The sequence below is a fragment of the Takifugu rubripes genome, chromosome 17, assembly GCF_901000725.2.
Source record: "Takifugu rubripes chromosome 17, fTakRub1.2, whole genome shotgun sequence".
NCBI classification, from domain to species: Eukaryota; Metazoa; Chordata; class Actinopteri; order Tetraodontiformes; family Tetraodontidae; genus Takifugu; species Takifugu rubripes.
The window spans coordinates 8,259,650-8,279,994 of NC_042301.1; the positions used below are offsets into that span (position 1 = coordinate 8,259,650).

General features: G+C 43.0%; 1 protein-coding gene across 4 annotated transcripts in view; it reads right to left on the bottom strand.

The window, feature by feature from the left end:
• Nucleotides 1–80: 80 nt before the first annotated feature.
• The window catches only part of LOC101070228 (son of sevenless homolog 1), a 33,509-nt gene continuing 13,244 nt past the window's right edge, over nt 81–20,345 (bottom strand). For 2 of the 4 annotated variants that reach the window (XM_029850497.1, XM_029850496.1), the window contains 14 exons: nt 18,810–18,937; nt 16,802–17,463; nt 14,928–15,009; nt 14,501–14,617; nt 14,316–14,419; nt 14,020–14,242; nt 13,316–13,435; nt 13,074–13,236; nt 6,757–6,874; nt 6,506–6,678; nt 6,314–6,430; nt 5,955–6,228; nt 966–1,087; nt 81–884 (listed from right to left, as the gene is read on the bottom strand). In XM_029850497.1, the coding sequence (XP_029706357.1) occupies nt 444–884; nt 966–1,087; nt 5,955–6,228; nt 6,314–6,430; nt 6,506–6,678; nt 6,757–6,874; nt 13,074–13,236; nt 13,316–13,435; nt 14,020–14,242; nt 14,316–14,419; nt 14,501–14,617; nt 14,928–15,009; nt 16,802–17,463; nt 18,810–18,937 (2,844 nt within the window). In that variant the 3' untranslated portion in view covers nt 81–443. Of the gene's footprint in view, nt 885–965; nt 1,088–5,292; nt 5,707–5,954; nt 6,229–6,313; nt 6,431–6,505; nt 6,679–6,756; nt 6,875–13,073; nt 13,237–13,315; nt 13,436–14,019; nt 14,243–14,315; nt 14,420–14,500; nt 14,618–14,927; nt 15,010–16,801; nt 17,464–18,809; nt 18,938–20,345 lie in introns of those variants that run through there. The other 2 variants (XR_003891503.1, XM_029850498.1) reach the window with 2 other exon arrangements.

Sequence of the window (20,345 nt, forward strand, 5' to 3'; positions counted from 1 at the left end):
ATTATCAACACACGCTCTGTCATCTCCAGTAAGGGTTAGTGCCCTCTGTCAACTTACGTAAACAGTGTGGATGTGCATCATTGAGCTCATTGGTACAAACTCGTTTATTCCCTTGTTTACAATCATATATTGTTTACACTACTGGGTACACTCGAACCAGTACAGTACCACTTTGGTTCTAAAGCAGAACCAGCTGGGGCTGATATACCAATACCTCAGATCCAGTTTAGTTTGTGAGGCACTGCAATATTCACAATACTGTTATATCTGAGAAAGAGCTAGCTCACAAATGAATGTGTGCTAAAAAGTTCCACAGTCACTTTGTTTGGTCTCTGATAATCTTTAGTGAACCATTCTTTTTCAGATCAGTTGTAGCATTAGCTTAAATACCTGTGCCACTTCAATATTCAACTTTGAGTTTTAGAAAGAAGTCTTCTGCCCAATCACATTGCAGGGGGTGTGTCCAGTAGAGGGGTGTGGTTTAAAGACTCCCTCTTGTAGGTCTTGGGGGGTAGTTTGGGGACAATGTGCCGAGGGGGAACAGGGGGGCCATCCAAAGGTAGAAGTGGCAAGGGTGGAGAGGGGGGAGGCATTTTCTTTGAATCACAAGGAGTACCCGGGGTGAGGGGAGGTGAAGAGGACACTGTGGAGGAGGTGGTGATGGCAAGGGAGGAGGTGCCAGAGGGGAAAAAGGCTTGAGATAACAGATCACAGTGGGATCGGCCTTGAGGAGGAGGCAGAAGATGCAGAGGAGAGGAGAGAGGCTCACGAGGAGGTAGGGAAGGGGGGCTCTCAGGTGTGGATGATGAATGGTGTGGGAGAAAGAGCTTACAGGTGGGCTGACGAGGAGGGACAGCAGGTGGACTGTCCAAATGTGACATCATCTGAGGGACAGAAACAAGACAACCACAGAAAAAGTCACTCATGCTGAAAATGATTAACCACTGTAAACACATGTCTGTTACCCTTGAGGGAGATGATTCTGATGGAGCAGACTCTGGACGTCTGCGAGGAGGAACAGGAGGGGGAACTGTAATATCATCACAACCACGGCTGAAAGTTACCATGGAGGAGACGGAGGATGACCCTGTTTGAACCACAGACACACAGACCGACATCAATGTCTGCATTAAAACTGAGGTGACTTGCAGGGCTGAATGATCTGCTTTAAAGTGCGCTTCATAAAAAAAATTTTTTGGCATTATTAAGCTTTAATTAGTTTTATTATTTACTGTCTTTCTGTATCTTTAGCATCAGCCTGGCCTCCTAACAATCCCTTGGCTTTACCTTCCTACTGTTCAAAGAGGTGGTATTATGAGAGCGACAGCGAAGGGTTAGTGTTAGGGTAAACACCGTTTCCAGTCAAATTATGTCCAGCAGATGGTGCTAATTGTACTATTGACATCTTTAAAAACACCACCTTAGAGGACCATTTAAAATGTAAATTACCGTATTTTGGCGACCTTAAGGCACACTTAAAAGTCTTAAATTTTCTCCAAAATGGACGTTGCGCCTTATAATGCGATGCGCCTTATGTGTGCACTGAGTTCCAAACTCTGTAAATGGTTTCGGCTTTTGCAAAAGCCATTTTGGATTCATTCGTTCATTTTGGATACAGACGATGAGGACTTTGATGGATTGGTGGATGAGGATTGATCAAAAAATAACGTGAGTACATTGCTAAATACACATTAGCATGCATGTTTTAAGCTAGCGTACCGGAATGTTTTACCATGCCCATGCCGTATAATTCGGTGCGTCACGTGTGTGTTAAATACAGAAATAACACCGGTAACTGAGACTGCGCCTTTTAATACGGTGCACCTTATGGTTGCGAAAATACGGTATGCACATTTTTTTGTGACAATTTACATCTTGCTGCCTATTTAAGCAGGTTGTGCCTGCCTGTCAGTGCCAGGGTGTTTGTTAGTCTTCCGTTGTCGTGTGAAGGGTGTTTGTTCGGGTTCCCTTGTTGTTGGTGGTGAGTTTTGGCTTCCCTCGTCGTGTGTTGGTGTTCTGCGGCTTTGGAGGGCTGCTCCTGTTCCCGAGTTTCCTGTTCCCTGGAGGGTGTGCAATTTACATCTTGCCGCCTATTTAAGCAGGTTGTGCCTGCCTGTCAGTGCCAGGGTGTTTGTTAGTCTTCCGTTGTCGTGTGAAGGGTGTTTGTTCGGGTTCCCTTGTTGTTGGTGGTGAGTTTTGGCTTCCCTCGTCATGTGTTGGTGTTCTGCGGTTTTGGAGGGCCGCTCCTGTTCCCTGGAGGGCCGCTTCTGTTCCCGAGTTTCCTGTTGCCCTGGAGGGCCACTCCTGTTCCCAAGTTTCCTGTTGCCCTGGAGGGCCGCTCCTGTTCCCGAGTTTCCGGTTTCCTGGAGGGCCGCTTCTGTTCCCGAGTTTCCTGTGCCCTGGAGGGCCGCTTCTGTTCCCGAGTTTCCTGTTGCCCTGGAGGGCTGCGTCTGTTCCCGAGTTTCCTGTGGCCCTGGAGGGCCGCTTCTGTTCCCTGGTGCTTGTCAGTCCTGGAGGGCTGCCCTCGTGTTGTTCCCACCTCCCCCTGTAAATAGAACCTTTAGACCATTTTACCACTGTGTCCTGGCCTGCGTTCTGGATTGTGTCTGTCTTTGTCCTGCAGGGGTTGGTGTGGAACACAATTGGTGGCAGCTGGCACTGCAGGCAGGCACACCTGTAGGCAATTTACATTTTGCCGCCTATTTAAGCAGGTTGTGCCTGTCTGTCAGTGCCAGGGTGTTTGTTAGTCTTCCTTCGTCATGTGGCGGGTGTTTGTTCGGGTTCCCTTGTCGCATGTTGGTGAGTTTTGGCTTCCCTTGTTGTGTGTTGGTGTTCCGCGGTTTTGGAGGGCCGTGCCTGTTCCCGAGTTTCCTGTTCCCTGGAGGGCGTGCAATTTACATCTTGCCGCCTATTTAAGCAGGTTGTGCCTGCCTGTCAGTGCCAGGGTGTTTGTTAGTCTTCCTTCGTCATGTGGCGGGTGTTTGTCCGGGTTCCCTTGTCACATGTTGGTGAGTTTTGGCTTCCCTCGTCGTGTGTTGGTGTTCTGCAGTTTTGGAGGGCCGCTCCTGTTCCCGAGTTTCCTGTTCCCTGGAGGGCCCCTTCTGTTCCCGAGTTTCCTGTTCCCTGGAGGGCCACTTCTGTTCCCTGGGGCTCGGCAGTCCTGGAGGGCTGCCCTCGTGTTATCCCCCCCCCCCCTTCCTGTAAATAAAACCTTTAGACCGTTTTCCCACTGTGTCCTGGCCTGTGTTTGGGTTCTGTTATAAACCCCCATTCCATAACAACAGGATGACAAAAAAGAACAGAGCAGCCACTGAAATGACTGCAGGAATTCAAGACTAGACTTTAAATTCAGATCAGGAAAAAAACCATCATATTCTTGTTTATTCGGAGGGCCTCGGCGAAGCGTAATTTTTGAGCAGAGATAGTTTTGAAACAAAATGAAAAGGCCACACATGTTGACGCGGAGTAATGATTCATTTTGCCAATTTTAACCACTTTAGCTTTGGTCTCTGTATTAATGATTTTGAATTACATTCTCATGTTTTATTAATTTTAAGTGAATGGAGGCATCGACGGCTGTGTTTTTCGAAGTTAAAAAGGGACTGATTTGATTAAATAGGTAAAGGGAAGCTGTCAGGCTGAGAGAGTGAAAGCCCTTTTGACTTATTTCCCTTTACAAATCTGGGATAAAGGATGACATTAAATTTTTTGTCTGCTTGGTTTTTTTAATTCCTACTTTTTTTTTTAATCTCTATCTCTTTCGGGGTCACAGGGAGGGTGCTAGAGCCTAACCCAGCTACATATAGGTGACGGCTGGGTACAAGGGGTTTGGTAAATTGCTCAAAGGCTACCTTGAGGGTGTACTGAAGGTGTCCTTGCAGCTCTACCTGCTAGCAGAACACTAATTTATATTTTTAATAAATTCATTTCCAATGTATTTTCTAGACTATGAATTACCTTGTGAACCACATGTATAGCCAAGTTTAGATAAGACGATAGGATATTTGACCAATTCACTATTCTATAAATAATATAATCAGAAAAATCACAGTGTTACTATCTCATTATATTGACTTTATGTACACAGTGTAGCTCTGATTAGGGTTAGAGTTCTCTTTGTAGATGTTTGTCATATTTCTACTTATTCTGAGTTATTTGGAGAGTTTTGTTTTTTTAAATATCAAGACTCCTTTCATATTTGCAAGCAGCATCATGAGTGTGATTAATAATTTTATGTTCAAAAGGGGGTGCTTCAAACCAGTAATAAATGTCCCTAAATGACAACGAAAAGTTTAAACACATGTGGGCTGAGACTCCAGACTGTATTTTCTGGAGCTTTGCCAGTTGGCCCAGACTGCAGACAGTATAGGTACTGTAGGAGTAGAGCTGGATTAGGACACTTACTGTTCATCCTACCTGGTTCCACTCCAACATGCCTGCATGGACCAGGATGCAGAACCGCATTCATGAAGACTTCTCTGCTATGTCTGTGCAGCCACCAACAATTCTATTTCCATTTCAAATTTTCTTTTCTCAACACACGTCGCAAAACCAAGAGCCACAACCCTCTCAAGTAAGAACGAAGACAGCAGGGGTACAGGGCTACTTACAGTCCAAACCAGTGTCTCCCAGAACTTTTTTTAAAGTTCAAATATAAAATCATTAAAGGCCTAGCTGCTACTTATCATAGCTCTACTCTCTACTGCTCAACTTCTGTTAAGATGTCCAAAGATGAAACTTCAAGCAGTGTCTGTGTAGATTCTCAATCATCCAGGTCATCATTATCCAAGTTTTCTCTGTCAACTGGACTGTGTTTCTTCTCTTTGAAGACATCTCGCTGGGGACCGAGCTTGAAAATATAGCCCCAAAATGAGAAAACAGCCAAGAAGTGGGGCTATATTTTCAAGCTCGGACCCCAGCGAGTTCAGAACTGAAGAAGAAACACATTCCAGTTGACAGAGAAAACTACCTTGGATAACTTCAAGCAGTCATTTGGTGGTATCTATGCTGTAGCAGCTCCCAAACTGGGATTTTGCTGTAATTTTTCTACTACATTAAAATTCACAACTCAAATCTAACTAGTAGTGTAGTTTACTATTGCCGATTGGGAACTCACATTTCATATCTGATCTTGTTTCTGTCACCATGATTTGTTCCCAATTTAATTTATTTTTCTTTTAAGCTTTACCACTTTATTTTAATCTTTTATTTCCTTTTTAAGCACTTTAGTCACTGAACACAATCGCCTGATCGATCAATCCCATCTCAACATTCAGGTCAGGCTTAGTCGCGTTGTGGTGCAGAATATTTTTATTTCATCAGGCATGCACATCACCTACTACACATCTAAGATGGAGCCGGACCATTTCATATCCTTCCTGTCTGAATCAGCATTTAAAACCACTTCCAGGTCTGATAGTTTAACTGTATAAACTTCACAAAAACAATGTGATTTTAATATCAAAAATCAGATTCACTCTGAACAGGGCCATCGAGCAACCAGTGGACCGAGCCAAGTAACATGACCAAGGCACCATAACAACATTCAGAATGATTCCACACAAGTCAGTGTCAAACATTCTTTGAGAGATAACAGGTGAGTGTGATGTCAGCTGTAAAAATGACACTGGTGATGAAGATGCACAGAGAGTTAGGAGAGTCACTCCTAACGTGGACCATGAGGTAAAGAGAAGATAATGGTGCTTGCTGCAGAGTAAAGAGAACACATTTTGAGGAGCAGTAACTGGAGGATGAGTAATTGCAGTCATGTTTGTGATAGAGGAGACATGGCATGTCTCCAGGATAACTGCTATGCTAACATACATGATCCTCTCTATGTGCTGCTGTTACATCACAGAGCAACTGAGGAAAAACCACAGGAAACAAAAATTGTCTGGCATTCACTATTCAACTGCACTTCCTGTTGAGTCAGTGTGAAGGTGGACTACACTTACTGGAGTGGAAGGGGCTACTGGGGCCCAGTGGTGAGTCAAACACACTGCACAGGTCTGTGGTGCTGGAGGTGGCTGAAGCAGGGGGTGGAGTCAAAGGGGTGCGGGGTGAGTTGGGAGTTGAGACTGTTGTGCCCTCTACCTCAGTGTCGGGGACACGGCTGTAACTGATCTTCCTTGGCTCATTTTGCAGTGGCGTGGGATGACGCATTGTGCTGGAGCGCACAGAGGTCGGCCGAATCCCTGGAGATTTCAGTGGACAGGAGTATTTCTTTCCCTAGAACATGTGCAGAGAGAGGACTATTTGGGGTGCCATGGGCATTGCCATGAAACTGTCTTTTTGTTACTATGGCAACACTTACAAAACGTGGCAGCGTACGTGCATTCCGAGGTTCAATCTCAAGAGATTTGTTGAACAAATGATCGCTAAAGTCCTTTTCACTCACATCCTCCGTGGGATTGAGGTTCTCGAAGAACTTCTGTTCAAAAACATGAAACATGGTGTCACAGCGACAGCCTGAGTCAGATGGTGTAAAGGAGACGTCATCGCTGACCCTGATGTCAATGTCCACTCTCAGGCAGTAGGGCTGGTTCTGGTACTGCTGGATCTCACCGGTGATCTCAGCCACCTTCCTTCTCTTGCTGAAGTTGATAAGTTGTTTCCCGTGGCGCAGCAAGAAGTCAGGGTTGCCTTCTTCTGTCTTCAAGATGTTGGTCAGGTATATTCCTAATGACACATAAAGTTCAGCTGAGCTCTGAGCAAAATAATAACACATAGTCAGACAAAAAGAGGTAAGCATCACACCAAAGAAAGGGACGCAGGGAGGGTTAATGGAGCGCAGTTTTGCAAGGTACTTCTTGTAGTGGTCTTCACTTAGCTCATGAGCTTCTTCCAGGATCTTCCTCTGACGACTTGTTAGTTGCTACAAATGAATGAAATAAAAGTAAAATTTTAAGATTATTTCTGCAGATTTAGCTTTACTGATAAATTAAGCAATACACAAAGTATCAGACTAGTTACTGACAAATAACTGGGATGACAAAGAGCAGCTGTTATATAAGCAAAGATATCTTAGTTGTAGTCTTTTACCCCCACATCTCCAGCTCAGGTTCTGTCAGGCCCTGACAGCACAATCAGTAAGCAGCACACCAACAAGATCATAAAGCTGCGTTCTACTTCTGCTACATCATGCACAAATGTTTACCTTTGATAATCAGAGTTACTTCAGATAACTGAAGTCATCATTTTAGGATGCCATGACACTTCCACAAGTGCCAAAAACAATACTGCGATCGCCCAGATAATGAATAAATTATGATTTTGATACACACATCTTCCAACAATGAATTTGTTGGAAGACTTCCAACAATGAGTGGCATAGTGGTGCACTGGTTAATACTGCAGCCTTACAGTAAGAAGGTTCCAGGTTCTGGGTGAAGTGTCTGCACTGGTTCTCTCTAGGTTCTCTGGTCTCCCATATACTGTAGTCCCCACATGCATTTGGGATCGAGGTGAATTACGAACTAAAGTTGTCCTCAGGTTTAAGTGTGAATGGTTGTTGGTCTTTTCATGTTGGCCCTGCAATGAGCTGGTGACTATGTGCTTCTCGCTTGTCGGCAGTTTGGATAGGCTCCAGCAAACCCCTGCATCCCCGCAAGGGAAAAGCAGCTTGAAGATGGATGGATTCATTTTAGATGGCTTAGAGCATGTGTTAAACTCAAGGTCCGCGGGCCATATCCAGCCCATAATACAATTATATCCGGGCCACAAGATAATTTTTCATTGATCTATTATTATTGTTATTAATGGCCCAGCGATATGGACCAGTGATAACACACAAACTACATATCCCACAATGCAGCGCAACAGCCGCCTTGCCTAATGAAAGGTTGGGAACATTCTTGCGTCATTCAAGTCAAGTGTATGTTAATGTTTGCAAACCTATTGTAACGTCAAACCTTGCCCTTAACAATGGCGAAAAGAAAAGTTGATTCTGAAAACGGAGCCTTTCAAAACCGATGGATGGCTGATCATATGTTTATTGACATTGCCGTTAAACCTGTATGTCTTATTTGTGGAGCTAATCCTCTCCTCTCCTACCTATCCTATCTTCTACCTGTCCTCCCCCTTCTCCTCTCTCTTTACCCAGCCGGCCATCAGCAGGAGGGTCCCCCTACATGAGTCTGGTCCTGCTCAAGGTTTCTTCCTGTTAAAGGGGAGTTTTTCCTTGCCACTGTTGCTTGTCTGGGGTCAGGCCCTGGGATTCTGGAAAGCGCCTTGAAACAATTTTGATTATATAAGACGCTATATAAATAAAGATTGATTTGATTTGATTTGAATGTGGCTGTAATTAAGGAGCTTAACCTAAAAAGGCATTTTGAGAAAAAATATCAAGACAAGCTGAAAAACATGAATGCAGACCAGAAGCTACAGAAAGTAGAAGAGTTAAAGAAGAATCAGTCATCTCAGCAGATGTTTTTCACCAGAGGAAAAACACAAAGTGAAGAGTAGTGGTAGAAGAGTTGGCCAAATCAGGCCGGCCAATTGCCAAGGGAGAGTTTCTCAAGAACTGTATACTAAAGGTGTGTGACGTTTTGTGTCCGGGCCAAAAGCCGGTGTTGGTAAATGTAAGCTTGAGTAGAAATACCATTGCTGATCAAGTTTGTAGATTTTTGTTGGAAGGCAAATGTACTAGGTTTTTGGACCATACTCATATTTTGAATTTGTATGAATTTGACAGGCTAATTTTTGTGGCGAGCAGAAACATTTAAAGATATTTAAAGTTTAAGTCCCAGGCGACAGCCAGTAGTAGCAGCTCCCTACACTTAATTGTTCTTTTTTAAATTTTCGTAGTGTTTGCTATATTTGTTTACATTCTTTGCTATTTGGATTTACTTTCTTTCTTTCAATTTACAACTGGAGTATTCAGACACCATGTTCTGGAGGCTCGAATACTTTTTTCTCTGTTTTGCGGTGCTTGGGTTTTTGCGGCCCCCATCAGCTGTGCCGGGAAGCGGACTGGTATTGTTTACACACGAGACCAGGTGATGGCTCAAAGACCACCATCCTTTGTGGTCGGAGAGAAGCCCCAAATCCCGAAGGAGCTAAGGAGGAAACGACGAGGGAGCAAGGCTGGAGTTAAACAGAGAATAAAGAGCCGACGTTTTATACCCCGCGTCCCCGCGGTCATAACAGGGAATGTCAGGTCCCTGGCAAATAAGATGGATGAGCTGGAGGCGCTCACACGGACACAGCAGGAGTATAGAGAGGCCAGTATCATGCGTTTCACGGAGACATGGCTCCATGGACTGATACCGGACTCTAATGTGACGATCACTGGCTTCAGCAGTGTGTGAGCGGACCGTGACACCACCGCGGCCGGTAAGAAGAAAGGAGGGGGACTTGCCGTGTTCATTAGCAACAGGTGGTGCAACCCGGAGCATATTCACGTCAAGGAGCGCATGTGCAGTCCCGACGTGGAACTTATTCTATCGGACTCCGTACATACTATTTGCCACGGGAGTTTTCTAATGTCATCGCCATCACTGTTTATATTCCTCTGACCGGTAAAGCAAACACGGCCTGTGACGTTATTCACTCTGTCATGGCTGACCTGCAGACTAAACATCCCGGAGCCTTTATCCTCATCACAGGTGACTTCAATCATGCCTCACTCTCCTCCACTATCCCTACATTCCATCAATATGTCCAGTGCAGCACGAGAGACAGTAAGACTTTTGATTTACTGTATGCTAATGTCACCAGTGCATACACCTCCACTGCACTCCCTCCACTAGACAAGTCTGACCATAATCTCGTGCTGCTCTCCCCATCATACACACTTGTGGCTAGCAGCAATTGGTCACTGTGAGGACTGTTATGAAATGGTCAGATGGTGCCATGGACTGTCTGCGGGATGCCCTGGAGACCACCAACTGGTCTGTTCTCTGTGAACCACATGGTGAGGACCTAGATGGACTGACAGACTGTGTTTCTGACTACATCAAGTTCTGCACTGAGAACTCTGTCCCCACCAAGAAGGTACGCTGTTACCCAAACAACAAACCATGGGTGACAAGTGACCTGAAGTGAACAAGAAGAGGGTCTTCACTGCTGGGGACCAGGCTGAGCTCAGGAGAGTACAGAAGGAACTGAAACACAGTCTGAAGGAGAGCAAGGACACCTATAGGAAGAAGCTGGAGGAGAGACTGGAGAGGAACCAGACCAGGGATGTTTGGAGTGGGTTGAGAACAATCACTGGCTTCCAGAAGAAAGGAATATGCTCAGCTGATGGGAACGTGGACCAAGCTAATGAGTTGAACCAGTTTTTCAACAGGTTTGATTCTAGCTCCCCCTCCCCCAGCTGTCCCAATATTCCTCTGGATAACAATGGGTCCCCTTCACACCTCCCAGAGCCCCTAACACCTCTGCCAACTTCTTCCCCCTCCCCCCTGCTGACACCCTACATAGATACCAACATGTCACCCATCCCCCCGACAGGACTATCCTTCACGTCTAGCCAGGTGAGGAGAGAGCTAGAGAGGCTCAACCAGAGAAAGGCTGCCGGACCGGACGGCATCAGCCGACCCCCTGATGAGCAACACAGGGGCTCCCCAAGGAACTGTGCTCCCCCCCCTTTCTGTTCACCACCTACACAGCTGACTTCCAGTACCACTCTGAGACATGTCACCTCCAGAAGTACTCGGATGACACAGTCATAGTCGGATATGTGGAGAATGGACAAGAGGATGAATACAGGGACCTTGTGGAGAGTTTTGTTAGGCGGAGCATGGAGAACCTTCTGCAGCTCAATGTGACCAAGACGAAGGAGATGGTGGTGGATTTCAGTAAAAGCAAGTCCCCACCCTCCCCAGTCTGCATTAGTGGGAAAGAAGTGGAAATAGTCCCATCTTACAGGTTCCTGGGTGTTCAGCTGGACAATAAACTGGAGTGGTCCACAAACACCGATGCTGTCTACAAGAAGGCCATGAGCAGACTCTATTTCCTCAGGAGACTCAGGTCCTTCAGTGTTTGCAGCAGGATGCTCCACAGGTTCTACCAGTCTGTCATGGCTAGCACCATCTTCTTTGCTGTAGTGTGCTGGGGTCCAGGCATTAAAGCAAAGGATGCCAACAGACTTAAACGCATTAAAAAGGCAGGGTCTGTTGTTGGCTGTAAACTTGCAAACTTGGACGAGGTGGTGAGGGACAGGATGGTGCTGAAATTGCGGACAATCATGGACAGTCCCTCCCACCCCCTCCATAACACAGTGGACAAACTGAGAAGCAGCTTCAGCAACAGACTCCTGCAGCCTCGCTGCTCTAAGGAACGGTACAGGAAGTCATTCCTGCCGTCTGCCATCAGACTACTCTATAATTCATCCAAACCTACTCAGCAACAATAATTGTCTAATATTTATGTTGTAATTTTATTTCTATTTTATTCTATATTTATGCATATATGCTTATAATGCTTATAATATTTATATATTATATATATATATTATAATATATGCTGTATATATGCTTATAACGTTCTAATCTTATTTGTATTTATTTATTCTGATTATATACTTTGTAAATACAAAACCTAGCCTACAGTTATATTAATCCACGTTAGGCTGCTACTACAATTCAATTTCCCTACAGGGATGAATAAAGTACATCTTGAATCTTGTTTAAATGTATTTTTATAAAATTGTCCAAGAGCAAAGAAAACTGAACATTTTTATGTCATTTTTACTTTTGTGGAAAAGCATCTTTTTTTGCAGCATGTTCATAGTTGTAACTTTTATAACTTTGACAAGAAATATATTTATATAGAGCAAAGTGTTATATAAAATGTAAGTTTATTTATTGTGGAAAAATATTCCTGTCTGTTTTTATTCCTATTCATGTTTTGTTTTTTTTATTACTTTTAGTGTGTTCAATAAATGTTTATCCTATTCGGCCCACAACCTAAAGTGTGTTTTGAGTTTGAGCTCCTTTTGCAATTGGCTTTCTTCAATTCTGACTAGCTTGGTGGGAGTTGAGACCATCATGTTCTCAGCACAACTCATCTGAAATGGAGGACAGAAGACTTCCAAAATGCTGACAGCCAGAGAGGTCTGTGCTGGTTTCTTTTCATTGTCTCACCATAAAAATCCTGAATATACTTCAAAATCTCTTCCAGACCTACAACGTTCTCAGAGGCCAAACTCCATCATATCTTAAGAAGCTGACAGCACCAGATAATCCCAGTAGACCGTTCTGCTCTCAGAGTGTTATCTTACTGCTGGTTACAGAATTGTTACCAGTAGAATGGGGCTACAGGCCTTTAGCTATCAGGATCCATACTGTAGAACCAGCTCCCTGATCAGGTATAGGATGACGACACCTTCCCTACTTGAAGATGAAAACCTTCCTCGGTGAAAAAGTTTACAGTCGTTAGTTCTGTATTCTGCAGTCGTAATGCTGGCTGAGTCAACGCTCATAGTCTAAAGCTCATAGTCTGAACAGCTAACTTTTAGCATCATCTTAGCTATGCTGTTAAAGGCCAAGACTGCTAGAGATACAGAGATATGATCAGCTGGCAGCTTTCTGTCTCCTCTCCTCATTATTTAACTCCATACCTGCACACTGACCTCTGGACTCCTCAGTTTTATATCAACATCTTTAGGTCAACTTACAACAATAGCATATGTCTAGTATATTTGTGTTTATGCTGTATTACTCTGTTCTTTTTTTGTCATTCTCGCCTGTCAAATCTACTAGAATATGTACATAAAATGTAATTTGTTTTATGTACCGGTACATATTTTCTTGTTTGGTATTTTATTAATTATTTTTATCAGAATTTTACTTTTAAACTTCTTTTCCTTACTCTACTGTTCAGCCTCTTGTATCACACTTTGGTCAGTTCAGGTTGGTTCAAAGGGCTTTATAAATAAAGTCTAGGTTAAGATGGTCAGCGTCATTTCAACAGAATCAAATGAACCATCTGTTCTGTAAACCCAAACCAACAACATCTAAATGATAAAATAACAATAACTTGGACTTGTATTGCACCTTTTCAGAAAAGAAACCCAACTTCACCATCTTTAAAGAGCTACTCAACAGGAGGTTATATTAGTTCGACTTTACCTCAAAGGTATGGTCCAGTCTGTACACTGGGGATGAATTCATGGCGCTGACCACCTCAAGAACGCCATTGAAGTTGTTAAGTTCCTGAAAAAGCTGCAAGATCTCTATGATCCGTGAGACAACGGCTACTCTTTCCTCAAGATTCGCCGTTTCTACAATACACCTAAAGAGAACAGACACACAGAGCACAGGTTAAACGGGTACATGCTCACTGCCTCGCTGCCTCACAGTCTGTTTATTACTTTTCAAACCACAGTGTAAGGTTGGTCGTGTGACGAATCATTCTCAGGAGGTTTGGGGAGTGGAGCTCTTTGTCCTCTTTGGTCCAAACACTGCCAACTAACTCAGATGGCTGCACTGCCCTGCACATAGGTGGGACAGGTAAGACAAAGTTGAGTCATGTCACATAATTTTTCTACATAATTAAAAACTGTTTTGCTGAGGTTCCGGACAACCGGATCAGGCTGCATTTAATGATTCCAGGAGTGACATGAAACAAAACAAGACTCTTTTTGAGGATCCCAAAAATAAAACTCTTGTGATCTGGAATCACCTTTATTCCTCTGTGAAAGAGTACCGGTAGATTAGCAACTGGACCTGCAGGTGCTGGATTCAAATACTAACTGAAGTCAGCAACAAACTCAACTCTTATCAGTGTTCTCATTTCTTTGAGATTCCAGAGTTCATGAATGATTAAAAATAAATGTATGACTTGCAATCCTTTCCGCTGGGCTGGATGTAACTACTTCTGTTGCTAAAGAGAGGAGTTCTGTGCCTCAGGTCTTGGAATCTTGGAGCAATCATTGGGATACTGAATGATTCTGTTTTACTCCTTGCAAGCAGAAGGTTATAATTTCATTTAGATCTAAGTCTGTCTGAGGTTCTGCTTTCAAACATTTTTCAGATATACAGCAGATATGTCCTGGGTATAACTGGTAGATCTTACCTGAAGAAATCAGACTCGAGCAGTGTGAGCTGCCGTGCAATCTCAATAGGGTGAAGCGTCATCAGGTCAAACTGTTCTATATTTCCTGGTTTGCAGATGTGCCATTCAGTTGGAGGGGGAGAGTTCTGGAAGGTAATGCTATGACTGGGCACATTCACCTGAACCTGCTTCTTTCTCTGTATAATCTTTGTGATAGACTCCACCCACTTCCTCATTGTCTTCCCTGTAACACAAACACATTATGTATGTGTGCATTGCAGTCTCTGTATGTGTCAGTGTTTGACGGTGTGTGTTACCTCTGATTGATGAAATAAACTCCTCCAATGTCCTCAGCAGTTGAGGGTCTCTCTCAAAGTCATAGAAATGATGTTCAACCCAGTGCCGGCACACATTCAGCACTCTGTCAAAATACCATATCAGAATATCAGTTGTGTGTTGATGATTTCCCTGTGCACATGCAAGAAATAATGGGAGCCTGTACCTCAGTTGGACGGGTTGAACAAACTCTTTACGGAAGCGCTTGACTTCAGGACTGAGTGGCTGTTCCCCACCCTCTAATTGGTCCAGCTCACTGGGTCTTGGCTCCGGAATTTCGAACCTTGACAACGCAACAACCGCTATAAGAATCACTGCTGTTTTTCACAGCAGTATGATGACTACAATTTTTTTTTAAAAAGGCAATAAATGTGGCAGAGTGACACAATGTTCTAAACCTGTTTGCCTGCTGTGGTGCATGTGAGACCATTGTTTTAAAAATGATAATGATAATATGATAATAATATGACATGATCAATTATTCCTTCCAAAAACAGTCAGCAAGCTGTCTGACCAGGCTCTTCACTTTGGGTTGTACTCTATACACTTTAGCAGTTTGGATATTGAAGTGTAATCCATCCAACAAGACTCACCTCTCCATCAGCAGGTCCAGAAGTTCCTGAGGCTTACAGAAAGATCTGTAGGTGGTCAGAAATGTTCGGACAAAGTTTGGGTCTGATGGTGGAAAGACAGTTACAATTAATCAATTTTATATTTTATTTTATAATTACTGAATCAAAGAGGGGTTTTCTGTGTCTCATAAACTGAGTAGTCAGAAACAAAATATTGGAGAAGCTTTTAGGACATTAGCCTCATAACATGATTATGGGTTCAACATGACATCCAGTTGATGCGAGTGTGTGTGGGACTACTAACTGGTCCCAGTTGGTCCCTGCAGGGTCACACTCAACCCCCTGTTTTCCAAACATTTTAAATTAGAATAACAGTGAAAAAACTTGGTCAAAATAATTCTCCTCTTTTGTGTGCTTTTAAATAGTTGGCTATCACCATTGGTGTACAGGTGAGTGGGATAGGGATGCGTTAACACCCACACCTTTTACAGGCCTTGTCACAGGCGCTGAGATCCTCCTCTTGATTTTCCAACACGTCCTCTCTGGCAGTGTTGGTGTAATGTTCAGCTTTTGCTAAGGAGCATGGAAACTAGCTCAGCTGATTGTTCAGATACAAGGATATTTCCATCCAAAACTGTCTTATTTGAAGCTTAAATATTGTTTTTGTAGATGTGCTCCCACAAGTAAAAATGATGCCCTTTTCATTCTACATGATTTTAGCCCAATCAACCAGTCACCAAGTGGTTTTGGGTCTCACTCCCTGGATCAGGGTGTGAAAGTTGTCTGCTCAGCATCCATGTTTGCAGTGAAAGACATCAAACCCCCTCATTTCTGCCACTACAAATGTTGTTAGAGACAAAGTACAGCAGTCGGCTACGCCTGTTGATGGAGAGTCGAAGTGTAGAGCAAACACTCCCATCGTCGACCAGTCGTGGGAACTCAAGACTCCCTAAAAGATGACAGGGAGTCACGTAGTCTGAACAGGATGAAGACCCGACAACCCCGAAAGTGGTGTAGTGTGAACAAGGCTTTAGCTGTCTCACAGTGGCACTGTTGCAATGCAGAATGAAAGGGAGGAGAACTCCTGTTGAACTCCAGCAGAATGTTGGCATTAAAGAACAACAATAGACTATTTTAATTAAATATTTATGATATTTATATTCACCAAGGTGAATATCAAGCCACAGCTTGAAAAATGCAGCATGTGGTATGTTAGCTGCAATTTTGAGCCCATTCTTTATTTAAAATAACTACAAACTGTTGCTGCCATTCGTAAAAGAGGTCTTCTAAAAGAAGAGAGGCCATGAGTGTGTGATCATGTTAAGAATCATTGTTGAATCACATGATCAGTAATATGAGCTATGCATTTATGACATAGACATCTATGTCAGCTAATGAAGTATGGATAGGTAAAAAATGAGAAAGAACAGCCTCATGAAGTGTGTGTTTTTTGATTACACAGGAAACACCTTTTAACATTCAGATTTATTAATGGCTATGTGCAAAGACCCTCACTGACATCACACTAAACCAAACTTTGCCTTCTCGTTACATGACAAGTGTAAAAAAATAACTTTTGCTGTTAATCGGTGACAGTGAAACCAGAATAAATATAATCATATGAAGGTGATAAAGGAGAGATCAGTGCATTCAAAAACTGAAGCCAAACAGAAGTAACGAGTCTATAGCAGCTGTCACTTTTTCTCTTTCGCATAAACCTCATTAAAGATCAACCGAGATGATTAATTCAATTTGAATTGCTCACTTTTGTAGATTGCAAGTATCGCACTTTGTTTCAGTAGGTGCATCTGCATCCATCACAATTTCCCAGAAATATAAATATTACTCTGATCAAAATGGAGAAGGGCAGAGAGAAGGGAAAGTAATGTCTTTACCTGCGTACATGTGGAAGGTGAGCCTCTCAATCAGCTTCAGGACTGTCCCTGCTTTGATGATAGGGATTCCTGACTTTGATTGAACATTGTCTTCAAACACCACATTCTCCTCAGAATCTGGTTCGGCAAATCGGTACACCTCAGCCACCGGCAGCTTCATTTGCTCTTCCTTCTCCTCTCTCAGCAAGGCCGAGTCCAGCATACGTTCCAGTGTGCTGTGGTACTGCAGTGATATAAGCGCTGCCATCCAGCTGTTTTTTTCCTCTGCAGATTTGGCGGCAAACACCACACTGTTTCCATCCTTCAAGATGATCTCAAAAGCATGTCGGTATTCACCCTCCTTATCATCTTTGTCATTAATCTGAACTTTGCGCATGAAAAACTTCTCTTTCAGGCGGTACTCAGCGGTGGAACTGGCACCTGGAAGTCTGGGAGGGCCATGGTTCAACTTGCAACAGATCATCAGTCCATCAAATAGGAAAATGTGGCGCTCATGTTTGGCTCCAACACGAGTCAGTGTACCCTCCATGATAAACTCATTGCAGCACTGGCCAATGTCCTTTCCCTCCCAGCCATCAATGTTTTTCTGAATCTCATTCATCTTCTTTATGGCAAGATGCTTCCCCTTCATCTGATGGCTGTAGAAGCGACACGCCGATTCACTGAATACCACAGAGGAGAGAGGCAAAGCTATTAGTTTTGGAGATCTGGCCCCATTTTAAGTGTTCTCCAGGGGTTCTTTCTTGTGGTTTTCAAGTGTTCCAGTGGGATCAAGCGATCAACATTATGTCAGCACTGTGTCTATTAACAGATGACAAAATGAAAACTATTAATATAATGGGATAATGACATTAAAAAGAAATCAGTAGAAATAATCAGAAAAGATTTGTTCAGAAGTGATATTCTGATCAAATCAGAAAGCCACTAATTCCACTGAGAACCTTCACAGACAAACTAAATCTGTTTCAGTAAAACTGTTCCTTTGGACTATATAAATTATGCTTAAAAAATCTTTCAATGTGCTACATATCAATCAGTATAACAATCCAATTAAGATTTAAAAAATTTAAAGAAAAAACACGGAACATGATGAACACTTTTCAAAAGCAGGGAAGAGGTTGCTTCATCCCTATCAAAGCCGCAAAGTGGAAGCAGGCAGATTTCTTCTGTGTAAGCACACATGTATCAGCAGGTAACAGCTGAGTCCAACCACAATGGCAGGACTCAAATTTGATCAAAGTTTCCCTCAACTGTCCACGCAGCAGCTAATCAGTTTACAGCCTAATCCCCTGAAGTATGTTAACCTTCGTTTCACAACATTTTTCACCAGACTACCTTCAAACAGTTCAACATATGTTTACCATTTTCTACCTTCTTCTGTCACAAATATCTTCACCTTCAACAGCCTTGATGATGCAGGGTGGGCTCCATTTACCCACCGCCATCTACCCACCCTGTCATGTCTGCCTTATCCAAACATCAAAACCAATAACTACTAAATTCCAGTTCAAAGACCAACCTGCAGAAAAAAACTCAAAGAAATGAGTTAAAATCACCTCTCTCTTAATAGCCACCTCCCAACCTCCCCTTTCTTTTCTTCTCCTTTCTGCTTCTTCCTCAGATGATTAAATCATACAAACCTGACATGAAACAGCAATTTAGGTTTTCTTCTCACTGGGCTTTCTTTTCCAACAGAGAACAATAACCATTAGTTCAGCACTGCCCACATACTAACATCACTTCCTTCCGACACCACACTCTGACCCTTTTTACTACCCCCCCAGAGCTCAATAGCCCCGCCTCCTGATCTATTTAAATCCAGAGAAGGAAATGTGTATGGGAGGAGCTAAATAAGCTGGACGGTGTGTTGGAGTATAGGAAGCAGATATTGTTACATAACCTCCTCATCCATAAAGATGGGTGGAGCTTTCCCCACACACACACCCTCACCCCCTACTCACCCCCCCAACTCCCCCATGAATGTGCACAGGCAATGCAGGTAACACACCTGAGTCTCCTCTTGGCCAGGCTCCGTGAGCAGATTCTCTCCATGCTGCTCTGTAGGTTGAGAAGGGCTGTGATTGCCTGTTTCAGACATTCTTTATCTTCCTCCTCCTGACTCTTCTCCTCTAGTTGCTATAGAGAGAGAGCAGGTATTTTATTCAGATTGCGCTCATGACTTCTGAGGCTGACTACCACAATGATCAATTTGTATTTATTATTATCAGATATTATCTTACAAGTTTCACGCTGGAGATAATCTAAACAATTGCAGGACAATTTGAATAATTTAAAGCTTGAATAGAAAAATATTTTACAATGAAGTGATTAGAAAAAGAATTCTAAAATCAGACCCTGGAAGATTCAGAATACCCTCTTGATCAAAGTTTAAGACCATTTGAAAATTTGCAAGAATTCATATTTTGCATTGTTGGATCTTAAGTTCAAACCAAAAAAATAATAATTAAAGTCAGCAGTTTATTGCAAACAACCATTAAACTGAAATAGGCTGTTCATCAGCTGATCAAAAGGAGGGTATGTTCATCACTGCTCCCTTTCCTTCAAAATAAAGCCTGAGAACCAAGGGCATACATCTTCTCCAGGTCCTCTTCATCACCAAAATCAAAACTAAATTGCATGCATGCACTCAGTATTCTTGTCTATATTTATGCACCATATCTTTGAATTTCTTAGATTGTGTCCTCACTACTAATCCTCCTCCATCTCTCCTCAGTATGCCCCCCCTCACACCTCTCCTCCCATCAATTTCCCTTTCCTCTATACTCCCCTTCCTTCCTCTCTTCTCCTTAGTTCTGATCAAGGTTTCTGCCTGTTAAAATGGAGAGCGTACAGTGTTGCAGCGCACAGGAATACTAAGGAAACAAAAGACTATATAAAAACGAACATGCAGAGCAGCAAGCGTGTCTGCAAAAAAAGTAACAAGTAGCAAGTTTGCACCAGAAAAAGGTGTATGTGTATGCACACACACACACACACACACACACACACACACACACACACACACACACACAAATAAAAAAATTAAAATTAAAATGTTTAAAATATAATTCAAAATAAGATTTTCAACTAATTGGAATCATTTTTTTCCCATTCAATATTTGGCAATTTTAAACAAGGGTCCTAACCAGAATATCCTCCACAAGACCCTCCAAACCCTGAAATCATCTTGTAATAGTGTGCAGAAACATTTTAAGAATTTTTCCAAGACTTTGAATGCCTCAAACTCCAGAAAAGCAGGTCTACAGAATCCTGGGGTAACAGAGCAGTTGACACAAGTTGACACTTGGTACGGTTAGGGTTAGGCTTTACCCAACACAATTACATGCCATCCTCACACACACACACACACACACACACACACACACATACATACATACACACATACACAAGGGACTGCCCATGTAAATGTATGGAAGCATGTTTTGGTGCTTTTCACAAGATAAAGGCTGTATCAGTGGTGTAACGCCACTTTTGACGACATATCCACAAACATTACAGAGCCATCTGGTTCTGTCCCTTCAGC